This window comes from Parasteatoda tepidariorum, unplaced genomic scaffold (genome assembly GCF_043381705.1).
Source record: "Parasteatoda tepidariorum isolate YZ-2023 unplaced genomic scaffold, CAS_Ptep_4.0 HiC_scaffold_1136, whole genome shotgun sequence".
Classification (NCBI taxonomy): Eukaryota; Metazoa; Arthropoda; class Arachnida; order Araneae; family Theridiidae; genus Parasteatoda; species Parasteatoda tepidariorum.
Genome location: NW_027261339.1, coordinates 3,001 through 17,346, shown reverse-complemented (window position 1 = coordinate 17,346; position 14,346 = coordinate 3,001). Strand labels below are relative to the sequence as shown.

The 14,346-nt window shown below is 31.4% G+C and overlaps 2 protein-coding genes across 2 annotated transcripts; one reads left to right on the top strand and one right to left on the bottom strand.

Annotated features, from left to right (window-relative positions):
- Positions 1-1,108: 1,108 nt before the first annotated feature.
- On the top strand, positions 1,109-2,089 carry LOC122272812 (sodium-dependent glucose transporter 1; the record flags this gene model as incomplete). The annotated part of the gene is given in 1 exon segment (XM_043056818.2): positions 1,109-2,089. A coding segment is annotated over 1 exon segment (933 nt), but the record flags the coding sequence as incomplete, so codon positions are not given.
- A 664-nt stretch (positions 2,090-2,753) lies between these two features.
- On the bottom strand, positions 2,754-13,443 carry LOC107456489 (astacin-like metalloprotease toxin 5; the record flags this gene model as incomplete). The annotated part of the gene is given in 6 exon segments (XM_043056817.2): positions 2,754-3,434; positions 5,137-5,312; positions 7,347-7,461; positions 9,906-9,981; positions 10,856-10,923; positions 13,145-13,443. Coding segments are annotated over 6 exon segments (723 nt in total). The 3' UTR covers positions 2,754-3,210.
- Between the last annotated feature and the right edge of the window lie 903 nt (positions 13,444-14,346).

The window sequence follows — 14,346 nt, the reverse complement described above, 5'->3', positions numbered from 1 at the left end:
TTGAGAGGGTAGGTATTGCGTCCTCTTAAGAGAGACTGTCCTAAGTATGGTTTACTATTATAGTTCCCCATGCCTTTCAAGTATCAAATGATAAAACAGGGAAAATGTTTAGTGTTCAAACTTCGAAGACTGATTATAAGAATGAGCTCATAAAGTTTTTTTTGGGGAAGTTTTAATTTTAGTTAATTCATACATCATAGTCCCATAAGCAAAGGTTCCCTACACGCAACTGATAACTTTTTGCCTTATCCATTCAAAAAATTTATTTTAATAAATCAAAATTTTTAATATTGATTTAATTTTCAAGAACAAATGTTTGCTGTCTTAACATGTGAGGTAATGACAACGGTTCATTCTTACAGCCCCTACATTTTCATCTATGATTTCGTTGTACCAACCTGCTATGGTTTTGATGGACTAACCTAACTTTTGATGGACTAAGCTGTCCTTGCAAAACCTTTCCTTCTTGCTGATTACTCTGAGTTAGAAAAGTCTAACAGTAATATGATTTGAACTGTTAATGATACTGATTACCTACTTCAAACAGGAGTAAGGTTTTCAAATGCAACTATGGACCCTTAACCGAAATATCCCAACTGACCTATGCATATATGAGCATTGAATCCATATCTTTTCCAGATACCCTCCTATTTTTTGCTTTGTCAGTCATATCACTAATCGATGAAAGTAGTAGAAAACCTGAAGAAACAAAATCTGGCAATAGAAGTTCTGGAATATTTATTAAATTAGATGTATTGATAATTAATATTAATTATTTTTCTAGAGACATTATATACTAAAACTAAAGATAATATTATGAGAAACTAACATTTTAAAGGCTAATTTAAGAAATAAAACGACAAAGTTTTTTTTTCTTTTAAAAGTTTCAATTTTGTTGATTTGATACAGTTGAATTTCCTTAGGAAAAATTCTTCCGCACAGCAGCAATTGATTCTGATTTTGAGCTTTCTAAAATGTGCAAAATTATAAAAATGCTAATTTTTTTTTTATCTCGCTTTAATTTTCAGGTGGAAATGTTTGCTGTCTAAACCTGTGGGGTAAGGACAGTGGACCATTCTTTCAAGCTCTCCATTTTACGTATGGCTTAGGTGGATTGATAGCTCCTCTCGTAGCAGCTCCTTTCCTTGGTGATTACTCTGAATATGAACAATTGGGCGGTAATATGACGCTAGCTGCCAATGATAGTGGCTACCAAGTTCCGACAGAAGCAATGTTTTTAAATGCATCAAGTATAACTTCCGCTGAAATACCCCGAGTCACCTACGCGTACATGAGCATTGGAGCCATATCGTGTTTTGTTACGCTTTTGTTTCTTGTGATGTCAGTCATATCACCAATCGATGAAAGTGGTAGAAAACCTGAAGAAACAGCATCTGGCAATAGAAGTTTCGGATTTACAGCCATCATCGTAATTCTAACTACTATCCTAATCCAAACTTCAATGGGTACTGAAGTTGGATATGCCCAAATGCTAACCACTTATGCCGTTAAAGGACCACTGCATCTAACTCCGACTACTGGAAGCTACATGACTTCAACCTATTGGGCTGCATTTACAGTTGCAAGGTTCGCAGGAATATTTTTGACTATTAAATTTAGCCATTTAACTATATTAGTGTTTGATGTCATCGTAACGTTCCTTGGTGGACTAGTTTTATTATTTTTTGCCACTCACTACGATTGGGCTCTTTGGGTTGCTTCCATATTTCTTGGAGTTGGAATAGCATCTTTTTTCCCAGCATCAGTGAGTTGGATTGAAAAATATATCAATATCACAAACAAAATAGCTTCAACATTTCCTATTGGAGCAGCTGTGGGAGAAATGCTTATTCCTTACGCAATCAGCTATTTTATGGAAAAGAAGCCAGAAGTTTTTATTTATGTAGTTGTTGTAAGTTGCTCTATAGCAATTATTGTTACTTTTTTCATGTATTTAATATTAAGAAATACACCTGATAAATACACGATAAAGAAAGGTGTTGAAAATTCTGCATATGTTGATAAGGAAAGTCATATATAGTATAATTTTAGAAATGCAATAAATTAAAAACTCCTCTTGTTTTGAAAATGGTTATAAATAAAGTATGTAAATAAATTAATTTAGTTTATTAAGCTTTATTCAATTTAAAAGGAAGCATAAATTTTATTTTACCAAAGCTAAATAAAAATGAGAAAAATGACACACAATGAAAGTAAAAATTTAAATTTCGATGTTCAAAAATATTGAAAACTGCCCATCACCATGGGAGGAACCTCAGAAGAACAATTGTACCTTATTTTTTGAAATTTCCTAAAAGGTGTGAATAAGAAAATCAATTATTTATTTTATTTTATTACCGTCTTTGAACAACCGACCGAATTTTCAGTTTACGGCTACCATTGTTCAACTCCGCTGTCTCGTAATTTTGAACCCTATCCAATTTGAATATTATTATATATATCTGTGTGCGTGCGTGCGTGCGTGTGTTAAGATAAAATGAGCTTTCAGGAATGCTTAAAGGATGGAATGTGTCAAAATACTTTGGGCACCATTGCTATATGCGTTATTATATTCTCATATACTGTTTACTATAATGTTATATTCTGATTTTTTTTTACATTTTGATAAAAATTGTTTTAATGTACACTTTTTATTTAAACTTCAAAATGATCTTTGTTATTTTGCAAGTACAGGTAAATTAATAAATCACATTGATTAGAATTATATAACAATCTGAAGTAATACAAAATAGTAAAAATTGCTTCTAATGTTTATTAAATATTACTTTAAATGAATTTTTACACAATAATATGAACAATTATTCATAAATGAAACAAGTAAATGTCAGTAATAGATTAATCTTAGCAACTGTCAGCAAAATTTTTTCTGAATCTCATAATTTTTTTAGGAACTTCATGTTTCTTTTTTTTTTACTTACTTATTTAATGTATTATTTGTTTTACATATTTTTTTCCTATTTATTAAATTTACATTTTTTTTTTTTTTTTTTTTTTTNTTTTTTTTTTTTTTTTTTTTTTTTTTTTTTTTTTAAGATTTTCAAATAATATTTTTTTACAAAATTCATGGAGAAAGTAAGTCAGACAAACGACAAAATACGAAATATAAGATACATACGAAGAAAGATAGTTTCAAAAGAGATGAATTTTTTAAATCTACTTATTGGATTTTTCGTAAATGGCACTTTTCCATTATAGCCTGCAATTGTATAACATTTTGATTCTTCGTGAGTCCAACACGGACATTGATGTTTTTTCGTGAACCTCAGGAAGTGTCCTTCCATCTTTGGCCACCATGCTGTGAGTCCATTCCTTAGCAAAAGATTTACTACCATACAGCATAATAGAGCTGAAGTCAAATTCAGTCAGCAGTCTGTTTTCCTCCGGATGAAGCTTTCTAAAAGCATAGTACCAATCTGTAGACAAAAAATAATTATGTGATTATTTTATTTTATTTTATAACCGTCGTTGAACAGCCGACCCGATTTTTGGGTTTACAACTACTAATGTTCAACTCCATAGCCATGTAATTTTGAATCCAATCCAGAAGACGAGGGAACTCTTGGATCAAGTATTGGGAGAAATTTGCCTTCGTGAAGGACTTTTTGAGGGAACTAACCCGCATTTGCGTTACATGGAGAGGAAGACCACGAGAACCTCCCACAGTAAGCCTAACGGCGAAGGGAATCTAACTTATGATCCATCTACCACCGAGGATATTTTACGTCAGCACTGTGGTCGGAGCAAGCCATCGCTGGATTCGAAAGCGGTTCACCTCATTGGAAGGCGAACGCTCTATCCCCTGAGCTATTGCGGCTCAATAATAATGTGGTTATAGCACTTTTCACTTCTTCGGGAAAAAATCTCGCTGAATTTGCACTGCATTTTTTCCCAGTTTTTAATTTCAAGACCCGGTATCGGGTAACCCGACCAGACCAATTTTACTGGATATCTAGTGATGATTAACATTCATTTAAATTTGACTGAATTATAATAACTTTAAAACTAATCATTATAGTATTTATAATTTTGGAAATCCATGTATGAAGTTAGAATAATTGTTTAGGCATGACAATTATTGCAGATTTACTCAGTGTAGAATTTTAACCCCTTATCGATCGGTTAATTTTCAAGAAAACGGTCATAAAAGTGCCTATTTTTTTATCCCTGAAAACTGATTAGTGCTGACATCTAGTTTAAAATAAACTAACTATCTACAATTACCTTAAAAATATCCCGGTACTGTCACTTGGTGTGTAAAATGAGAAATAAAATGCTTTCCGGGCAAAAGAAATGAATTAGTTTTATTCTTATTGCGCGTTACTACTGAACACTTCAGCCCGGAAATATCACGGGAGCGAGAAATAGAGGGCGAAACCTCATCCCGTCATTTTTACGGGATCGGGTTAACTGAAGGTTTTTTTGTTAAATAGGACATTTTCGGGGCAGAAAGGCATCCACTTAGAAAAAGGACATAAAAATTCAGAAAACTATTTTCATTAAATTAATGTAGTTAAATAAATCCAAATTTATAAATAAGAAATTAAAAAAATAGTATTTTTAAAATTAATTATAGAAAGAAGCGATATACAACCATTGGGCCTTTCATACTAAATTTGCTTTCCTCAAATGAATGAATGCAATAATTGGATTTTATGATATGAGTTTGAAAGCTTTCACAGAAGTATAATAGAAAACAATAACAAACAGAACTTAAATATTTTCTTACTAGTGACATATTGATTATTCTAATGTTATAACTGATTCAAACTTCATTGAAAATTAAGTTCTATGTAAATAAAAGCAAATGTTAAAAAAACGAGACAATTGTTTTCACAAAAATCAATGAATATTTTAAAACTAGTATTTATTTTGAACACAAAAAAAACTTTTAATCTTTACATTGCTAAACAAGAAACGCATTTGAAAACATTTTATCACATTTTCAGTATTGGTTGATTTACGTTTAATATTGAAAAAAAAGCATGTATAAAAGAAAATACAGTACGAAATTAAAATTTAAAAGCATGTAATAATTAATTCGCATGTAAGTTAATTAGGTTCGTGACAAAATACGACATCTTTAAAATGTCGTTCTTTATTTTAAAATTCACTTACCTGGTTGAATATTTTCCCAATTTATTGTGAGATATTCATCTCTATCTGATCTGTTATGCTCATGCTCAAAACCAATTGCATGCATGAGTTCGTGCACAATTATTCCGAAGTTTTCACATCCATATCCAAGAGAAAGTTGATTTTCTCTTCCGATTCTTCCCCAATTTGAATAACATCTAAAAAGAAAATAAACCCATTTTAAACCCATTTCACCTCCATATCCAAGAGAAATCTGATTTTCTCTTCAGTTTCTTCCCCAATTTGAATAACATCTAGAAAGAAAATAAACCCATTTCAAAAATTAAAAATCATAACATTTCGTAAGTTATAGCCTTAATGTTCTTTGAACATTAAGGATTGGCCGGGATAGCCTGGTCGGTAGGGCGCTTGGTCCATGTCCGAGAGTTCATGGGTTCGAACCCCGCCGGCCGAAGACTCCTTGCAGTAAAATGACTTATGCACGTTAAAATTCTTCGAGTCGCAAAAGTCCTCCACGTTCCCATAACAAATCAACACCTCTGGGGGTACTGGATTGGAGACCGATCGTTCTCTGATTCAGGTCAAAATTACGATCTGTGGATGAATGAATGGGTCCGCCCTATAAACGGGTGCGACGTACGGTGTGGCAGAAGTCGAATTCTTGGCCGTAGATGGCGCCACTGGAAAACAAGAGCAGTCGCACCCCCTCTGCCTAAACAGGCATACGTCAACAACAACATTAAGGATATATTTTGTAATTATTGGGATAATTAACCTAATTGACTGAGTTGCTAAACTGCTTGTTTTCACCATGACAGGAGCCTGATATTCAGATCACGTGCCCTTTCCAAAAAAATTAAAAATTAAAACCAAAAAGTTTCATTCCGATATTTTGTATTTCCGATATTTTGTCCGAGTTGATCCAGTTATTTTGTAACAATCGTTAGTAAGGGATAACTAGCTCATTAGACAGTATACACGTTTTCACGAAACAGAAATCTAAAATTTGGAAATTGAGTTCTTTATGAGATAAATAGAAAAGCTGAGAAAATTTCATATAGATATTTTGTAGTTATCGGGACAATTAGGGGAAAATTTGGCTAATTGACACGTTTTCACAATAAATTTCTCGAATTTGGACCATGTGTTCTTTATCAGAATAAAAGAAAAACTAAAAGTGTTTCATTTTGATACTTGTGACTATCGGTGTAAATGAAGATCCATTAGCCCAAAATTGACAGTAATTGCAAATAATACATTTTGACCGCGATAGAAATTTTAAATTTAGACCACGTGCATTTAATTACGCAAATAGAGAAACCAAAAAGTTTCATTTCGATACGTTGAAAATATGGGGGTAATTAGACTGATGGAGTGATTAGATTAATTGACAGCTATGTTTAATAACATATTCTTTCGTATTACCAGGATGTGTTCGGCGTAGCATAGCCTATTAAGGCTTTTGTGCCATTAAACCGAGAATTGGTGAATTCATGCAAGTTGATGACAATATGGAACCGCGAAGTGGTGAGTATGTTTGGGAAAACGTAACTGAGCACTGTTGATCGCATTGGTAGTAAGAATTTTATTTTTTATTTTATAACCGACGTTGAAGAGCAGACCCAATTTTTGGGCTTACGACCACTAATGTTCAACTCCGTATCCTTGTCATTTTGAACCCAATCCAGAAGACAAGAGAACTCTTGGATCAATTATTGTGAGAAATTTGCCTTCGTGGTGGACTTTTTGATGGAACTAAGCTCAATTTGCGTTACATGCAGAGGGAAACCACGTAAAACTCCCACGGTTAGCCCGACAGCAAGGGGACTCTAATCCATGATCCGTCTACCACTGTATATATTTTACGTCAGCACTCTGATCGGTACGAGCTGGCTGCTGAATTCATATCGACCAGCCCTGGCTGGGATTCGAACCCTGTTCACCTCATTCGAAGGCGAAACCTCTATCCCCTTAGCCACCCAGGCTCTTTTATAATATTTGAACGATCCCCAGGTTTTGATGATCTTAATTAATCTAAATGATATTAATCCTTCCTTAATTGTAATTTGTTAGATTTCAATAGCGTGTTTGATTTTTTCTTGGCTGAAATGTCAACGCCGAATATGTAAACAATTTTCTTTCTTTTTCTAAGAATTTCAAAAGATGTGTATAAATTAATGAACAACCTGTATATTTCGAAAGTCGATTACTCTTAATTTACCATCACTTACCCCGTATGTCTGAAAATCTTAACGTAATCGTGCTCGTAAGACCTTTCGACAAAATTAATACAGCTGTGGTCTTCAATGTGTTTCATTGCATTTCGAATTTCCTCTCTCAAATATTCTGAAATTAAAAAAAAATAAAAATAATATGTATTAACAATTCTTATCGATACTTCAATAACCCCCCCCCCCCCCCNCCCCCCCCCCCCCCGAAAAAAAGAATATCGCAATACGAGTCTTAAAAACAATTAAAATTAATTTTTTTTAAGACCAAAGTTTTTATATTAGCTTTTCTTAAACTGACGTACCCACTTTTTGGTTATTTTTTCTACTAACACAAAACAAAATCAACATTTTAAATAAAGTCTAAGTGTTTTATGTATAAATTATTTATAACATTGTTCACGCTCAGCATTTGCCACCTCGCCAAATGCGATAAAATCATAAATTCGACGAAACAAACTGTGTTTTGGCGAAAATATTAGCCAATGATTTTTTTCTACCGAAAAGAAAAATATATATTCTCCTAGATCCTGAAAATTGCATCAATATGAATTTTTCCGAACAAATCTTGTATTTTTAATTCGATTACAGTAATTTCCCTTAGATATGTTGCATAACTAATTGGAATTATATTAAGTCCAGATAACATGAGCAACAAACCAGATTAAGTGAGTACTTAAAAAAAAAATTACATGTTTAAACGCTCATTGCCGGATCACGCGATATCACGTGAAAAATTCGTCCCTTTAGTTTGTGCCAATAAAGTAGATTAAGTGGTAGCCCTAGATGCATATTATCATCCAACTATTTTTTTAGAAAATATGTGTTCTCATGACAGTTGCATATTGTTCATTAAAACTTCACTTAGATTTTATCTTTACAGATAATCACTTCTCAATGATAGATATAGTATAACCACCTGGGCCGGGATAGCCTGGTTAGTAGGGCATTGGGCCCATGTCCAAGAGGCCGTGGGTTCGATCCCTGCAGGCCAAAGACTCCCCATGTAGTAAATGGTGACTGATGCACGTTAAATCTGTCGAGTCTCAAAGTCCTCCATGCTCCCATAACAAATCAGTACCTCTGGGGGTACTGGATTGGAGATTGATCGTTCTCTGATTCAGGTCAAAATTACGATCTGTGGATGAATGAATGGATGTATGAATGGGTCCGCCCTATAAAACGGGTGTGACGTATGGGTGCGACAGAAGTCGAATTCTTGGCCATAGATGGCGCCACTGGAAAAACAAGAACGATCTCACCCTCTCTGCCTAAACAGGCATACGTCAACAACAAAAGACAACAACAAACTATTAATATTTGGCTAATTTACAGACTGCATTTGAAGTCCTTAGCGCTGGCTCTGTTTTATATATATTTTACTAGGCTTAAAACACAGATTCAATAACTGAGCAATTGAACTTTTTTCTTTTTTTTTCCTTTTTTTCCTTCTACAGATCGTAAGCTGATACGCTTATAGCTCATGGTGACTGCTCATAAAATTTTGGGTGCAAAATTTTAAATCATTTAGGCACTTTTTAAACAAAAATACTAATACGAATAATAATAAAATATTAATACTAATAATAATAAATATACTGAAATTAATAATAAAAAATAATAAATATACTAAAATTAATAATAAAAAATAATAAATATACTAAAATTAATAATAAAAAATATTAATAATATAATAATAAAATAATCATAATAAAAATAATAATCCTAATAAATGAGTAAAATAAAATAAAATTTCTATATCCTGGAGTAAATCGCGCTAAAATAAGCTGAAGATTGGTTCAACAGTCGCAATAAAAAACTTTTTTCAGCTCACACCAGCCAGAGAGGAATCTTTTTTTTAGTAAATTCTAACTCAAATGTTGATCGTTTGGTTAGGTCATTTTTGACTATAAGATACCTGTAAGTGAAGTAGAGTGGGTATCTCGATCCTGATTGGTTGATGTAACATGGCATTTGTTTACGTTAGCAACTGTTCTTTCCATTCTATTTCGAGTAAACCAAGTCCGTCAAGTATCAACTCTCCTAGGCAACACATTCTATATTCTTACACAAGAATTCTTCCACAGAGATTTAAATTATTTCACTATATATTTCGCACTTGGCACAAACCTGGCACGAAGACAAGTGGAACGTAAACATACTGATTATGCATTGAAGGTACACAAAACAAAAATGCATCACGATTACAATAAAATGCATAAACAAATAATAAATGTTACGTAAAAAAAAGACGTTAAAGAGAAAAAATTACATTTCGACAAATTTGATGTGGGATATGGCAATGTATTTAATTAACTTCAATTTAATTATCATTCCAACTTGTATGGAGAAACTTAACTCGACTTTAATACGTCATCTTGTTCGTAAACGATCAACTGGCTCTGAGTATCCATGATCGTCTTCTTCTCGAGTCGCGAATACCCAATTACAAATAAAATTTTATAGAATTTTAACAGATATCAAACTTATTTTTTCCTTTTAAAAATGAAAATCAATTTGGAAAATGTGCTAGTAAAATGCAATCCATAAGGCATGAGTTACCTAATTCTGGCGATATCACATAAGGAACAACTGCCCCAGGCCATAACTGAGAATCACGTGGTACAGCATTTCGATCCTGTAGAATTAAAAATAATTCACAAAGTGTTTCATCGAAATGTAAGAAAATCTTCTTACCATTTATCAGTAGATATTATGTATTTTTTAGTGAAAAAATTTCATGCGATACTTTTTTGATAATTTCGATAAAGAAATTAATTAATTATCAATAGCAGAGATTATTCACTTTTTTTATCATTATATCAAATACGGAACCTCTTTTCAACATCTAAGTGACTTTTTTTCTCTTTTACTGATTACATATAGTTGCTTGCTGATTGATTTCAAATTTAAATTTTACATAAAAACGTAGGATCGTTTTATTTCATTGATTTTTTTTCCTTATTATAAGCAATTTTCAAAAGCATTTTCTTTTTCTTTTTTTTTTGTAAATTTAAAAAAAAGGCAAGTAAAACGTGATATTATAATAAAATATTCAACTCACTTTCGCAGGTTTCGAAAAATAAAAAAATATTTACTTAATTAGTTAATGATGCTGCTAATCTCTTTTAACTCACGAAAAAAAAAGTGAATAAATAAAAGAAAAAAGAATTGGCAAAAAGAAAGAAAAAAAACTATACAGTCACCATCTTGTTTTTTATTGCTTTAGAATAATTAGTCTTTACAGTTTGATCGTTGTATACAAAGAAACTTTTTAAAAAAGTTTTGATATGTTCTATTGTCTCTCTTAAATCTGCTTATTTTAATCGCTTGAGTGGCATCAATGCTTAAAATCACAAACTCATATTTAAACATTAATTTAAAAAAGTGCCATATGTAATCTCAGAGATAAATTTTTGTTCTTTATTACTTTCACTGCTGACATGGAAGTACAATATCCTTTAGTTTTCTATTTACAAACTGATAAATTTGAGAAACTCCATATATCTCACCTTGTTTGAATGAATGCCTAATATATCGCCTTCAAATAGACCCTCATTGATCAGAGGATTATAGAATTCTGAAAAACATTTTAAATAAACTTGCAAAGATTAAAATATATATATATATTATTGAAACATTGGCGTGACAAACAGTGTTCAAAATTAAAAACGGATCCACTTTAATAACTTTTGATCTAATGATCTAACTTCACGTTCATTCGAATGGGTAACTTCAAGTATGCTAATTAATTAGTGCAGACGATATTTTAAGTTACGAAATCAGACACAAAAATGTTCTTTCGCTGAATAAACATACCTTTTTTCAAGGATTCGGATTTTTTTGCACATAATTATAAATTTCATTTATAATAATCCCATAGAAAAAATAACTTTTGATACATATTTATCATTTTTCATTATTTTATTTACTATGAAGTCGAAATATGAAGTCGAATATGAAGTCAAAAAAAGTTTGAATAAATTGTCTTTGGATGAATGAGTGACAGCTCCCTTAACCAAACAATTGTGACCATATTTCTCAGATTGCGGCTACTCCCCATATTTTAAAAGTCAAAAATCCAAATCCGTCGAAAAAAAGATATGTTTATTAAGAGAAAGTACATTTTTGGGCCCGATTTCGAAATTTAAAATATCGTCTGCACTAATTAATTAGCATATTTGAGGTTACCCTTTCGAATCATTAGGAATGAGTTCTAGAACGTGAAAATCTGATCATTAGATCAAAAATTATTCAAGATGGTCCGCTTTTTATCTTGTGCACTGTACAACGCAATGATAAAATAAATTGTACTCCATATTCCTTGTCATCATCAGTTCTTCTAAGGGAAGCCTTAAACTCTTTTCAAGATTTTGATTTTAAGTTTGAAAATACATTTTCATCGTTGAGCAATGTTGTATCATTTCCTTGTCCAACAATTTTCCGTTTTTATTAGCAGTGTTGGCCGCCTAGACCATGCACTTTAACGCTATTAGAGTTTTTTGAAGTCTAAGGTTACGCCAATAAAATCAATTTGAAGCAGAATATTGTTGATGCTGCACTCAACAAATTGATTTTAAAAATTAATAAACTCAATAAATTAAAGCAAAACGACCCTTGGAAATTTTGATAAGAGAGTCCACATGTATAGAGATTAACATATGCAAAGCCCTTTCGCCATTACCTGATATTCTATTCCATACATAATCCAATACTCTATACTTAAACAATCGATAAGAGATTCATTTTTTTTTTTAAAAATAAAAACAAAACGTTTTCTATCAAAACTACTTCTCTCATGAATTTTGGCATACACTTTACTTTTCTTGTACAAGTTAATTTCTGTAGAAATATTTGATTTAAATAAGGTCATCAACATCGAAGTTATATTATTTTAATTTAGTTAAACTACATTCAACATGAAACGCATTATATTAGATGAAAAAGTTTGTTGAATTTTGAATAGTGAAAAATTAAACAGAATTCATTTCATACCCTCATTTTTAAAATAAATTTTGCATTAGAATTCACCAAACTTTTGTGAAACTTACTTTGGCGAAATTTATTTTCTTTTTCCCAAAGATCTTTCCCAAATGTTTTATTCCTAAAACACTCTTTGAATAGTAACGCTTTATTTCAAACCAAAAATATGATTTTATCTCAAACATGTAAAACGGGAAAAAGTGGATATAATTTATCAAGCCTAATCGATGATTATAGATTTTTAATTTTACAGATTAAGGTTTTATTCTATATGAATTTATAGATTTTCCTCGATGTTAGTTGCCTATTCACTAGTTCTTCTCATTTCCTTCGTATTCTTTCCTTCTGTTACCTTTCATATAATAATAAAAATTTGAAAGCAATATTAATTCAAAATTAAATTCTTAGACAGTGAAGTGGGCGTGGTGGGTTATTTGGGGGGGGCGAAGCACATCTTAATTATCGGTTTAGGTCGTAGTTTAAAAAAGTTACTGTACCAGAAAAAAACTGCTCAACGCTAAGGTATAATATTGACATCAAGCCGTAATATGGTGCAATTTTCTTTAACTTTAATCGTGTTATCTCACAATTATGATGGCGTACATTTTTAAGCGATATGGTGCAATTTGCTTTAACTTTAATAAGGTGTTAAAATGCATAGTATAATTGAATTTAAAAACACGATAGTATGGTTCAACTTAGAGGAATTTTAAAGTTACAACAAAATGGAACCATAATATGACTCAACGCGATCTAACATTTTTAAAAGTGTAGAAACTCCTGTTCTAATCTATAAATATAGATAGCGAATTCATTACCTTTTAATCCGCTTGCCAATGTAAAGACACTCACGATTATGATGCCGTACATTTTTGAGATCATTTTGGTGTGTGATAAAGTTAAAAGTCAGGACTCTATATTGGTGTATAGTTAATTTAAATAACTTTTTATTATTATTTTTTCTTCTAAAAAATGCATAAATCACAGTATTTTATCTGACAGTGTTTGAGAATATTATCTATTGGATGAGAAAAGTCAAATCTGTTCTGTGCAAGAGACTGTGATTTCAAAAGAAACGATACGTAATTAAAAATGCAAACAGATAAATGCATCAGGTAAGCAGATATTTTTTTTTTTTAAAAAAAAACTTCCTCTAAAAAGTAGCAGCTCTTTTTTATTTTTTAAGTGAAAAATTTTGTATTGCATTTGAAAATGAAAAAAAAAAACTAGGAGGTTTTGTCATCTACTTGCTTCGTACTCATTTTACGTTAGCTGTCATCTATATTTCTCATTGGAAAACAAAAAATTCCTTTATTCCACTTTATTATTATAACCAATTAAGCAACAATGCTCTCCTCCTTATTTCTCTTAATTTTGAATCCAATTAACAATGCAAGTTGAAAAAAAGCCATGTTGGAGATCGTTTTGAGCGAAATTTACAAGCACAAAAACCTCACTAGTTTGGCTAGCGTCAACGAAATTTTTAATCCTTGACCACTGGGGGTGGTTTTTGTCAGCATTGTGGTTTGTACAGTGCTTTTACAAGATTTAATGTTTGTCGAAGGAAATTTAAAAAATTATTTAACTTCGATAGTTTCATTTCTTTCATCCATCCAAGCTTCATCGATCATGGCGTATACCGCCTACGCACCACTGGTTCATACAGAGTAATAAATAGGTATAACAAATACTATATATATAAATAATAAATACATGCGTCTAAATAATAAATTCATGCATATAATAAATACTGTATAACATGAAAGTTTTAGTACTTTTCTTTCGACAAAAAACGAAAATTCTCAATCTTTAATCTGTTGCTCTGAAATTGTAATAGAAATGTTGTAATATCATTATATTGCAAAAAAAGAAAAAATTATAATAATTGCAAAATTAATAATAGCTTTTGAATTTCTTCATGCAAAATTCTATTAATATATGCTCTATCTAGCATTCAAAAAGTTTTTCAGATTTGCATCTGAGAAAATTATGTGCATGGAGCAATTTAAATTGTTAACAA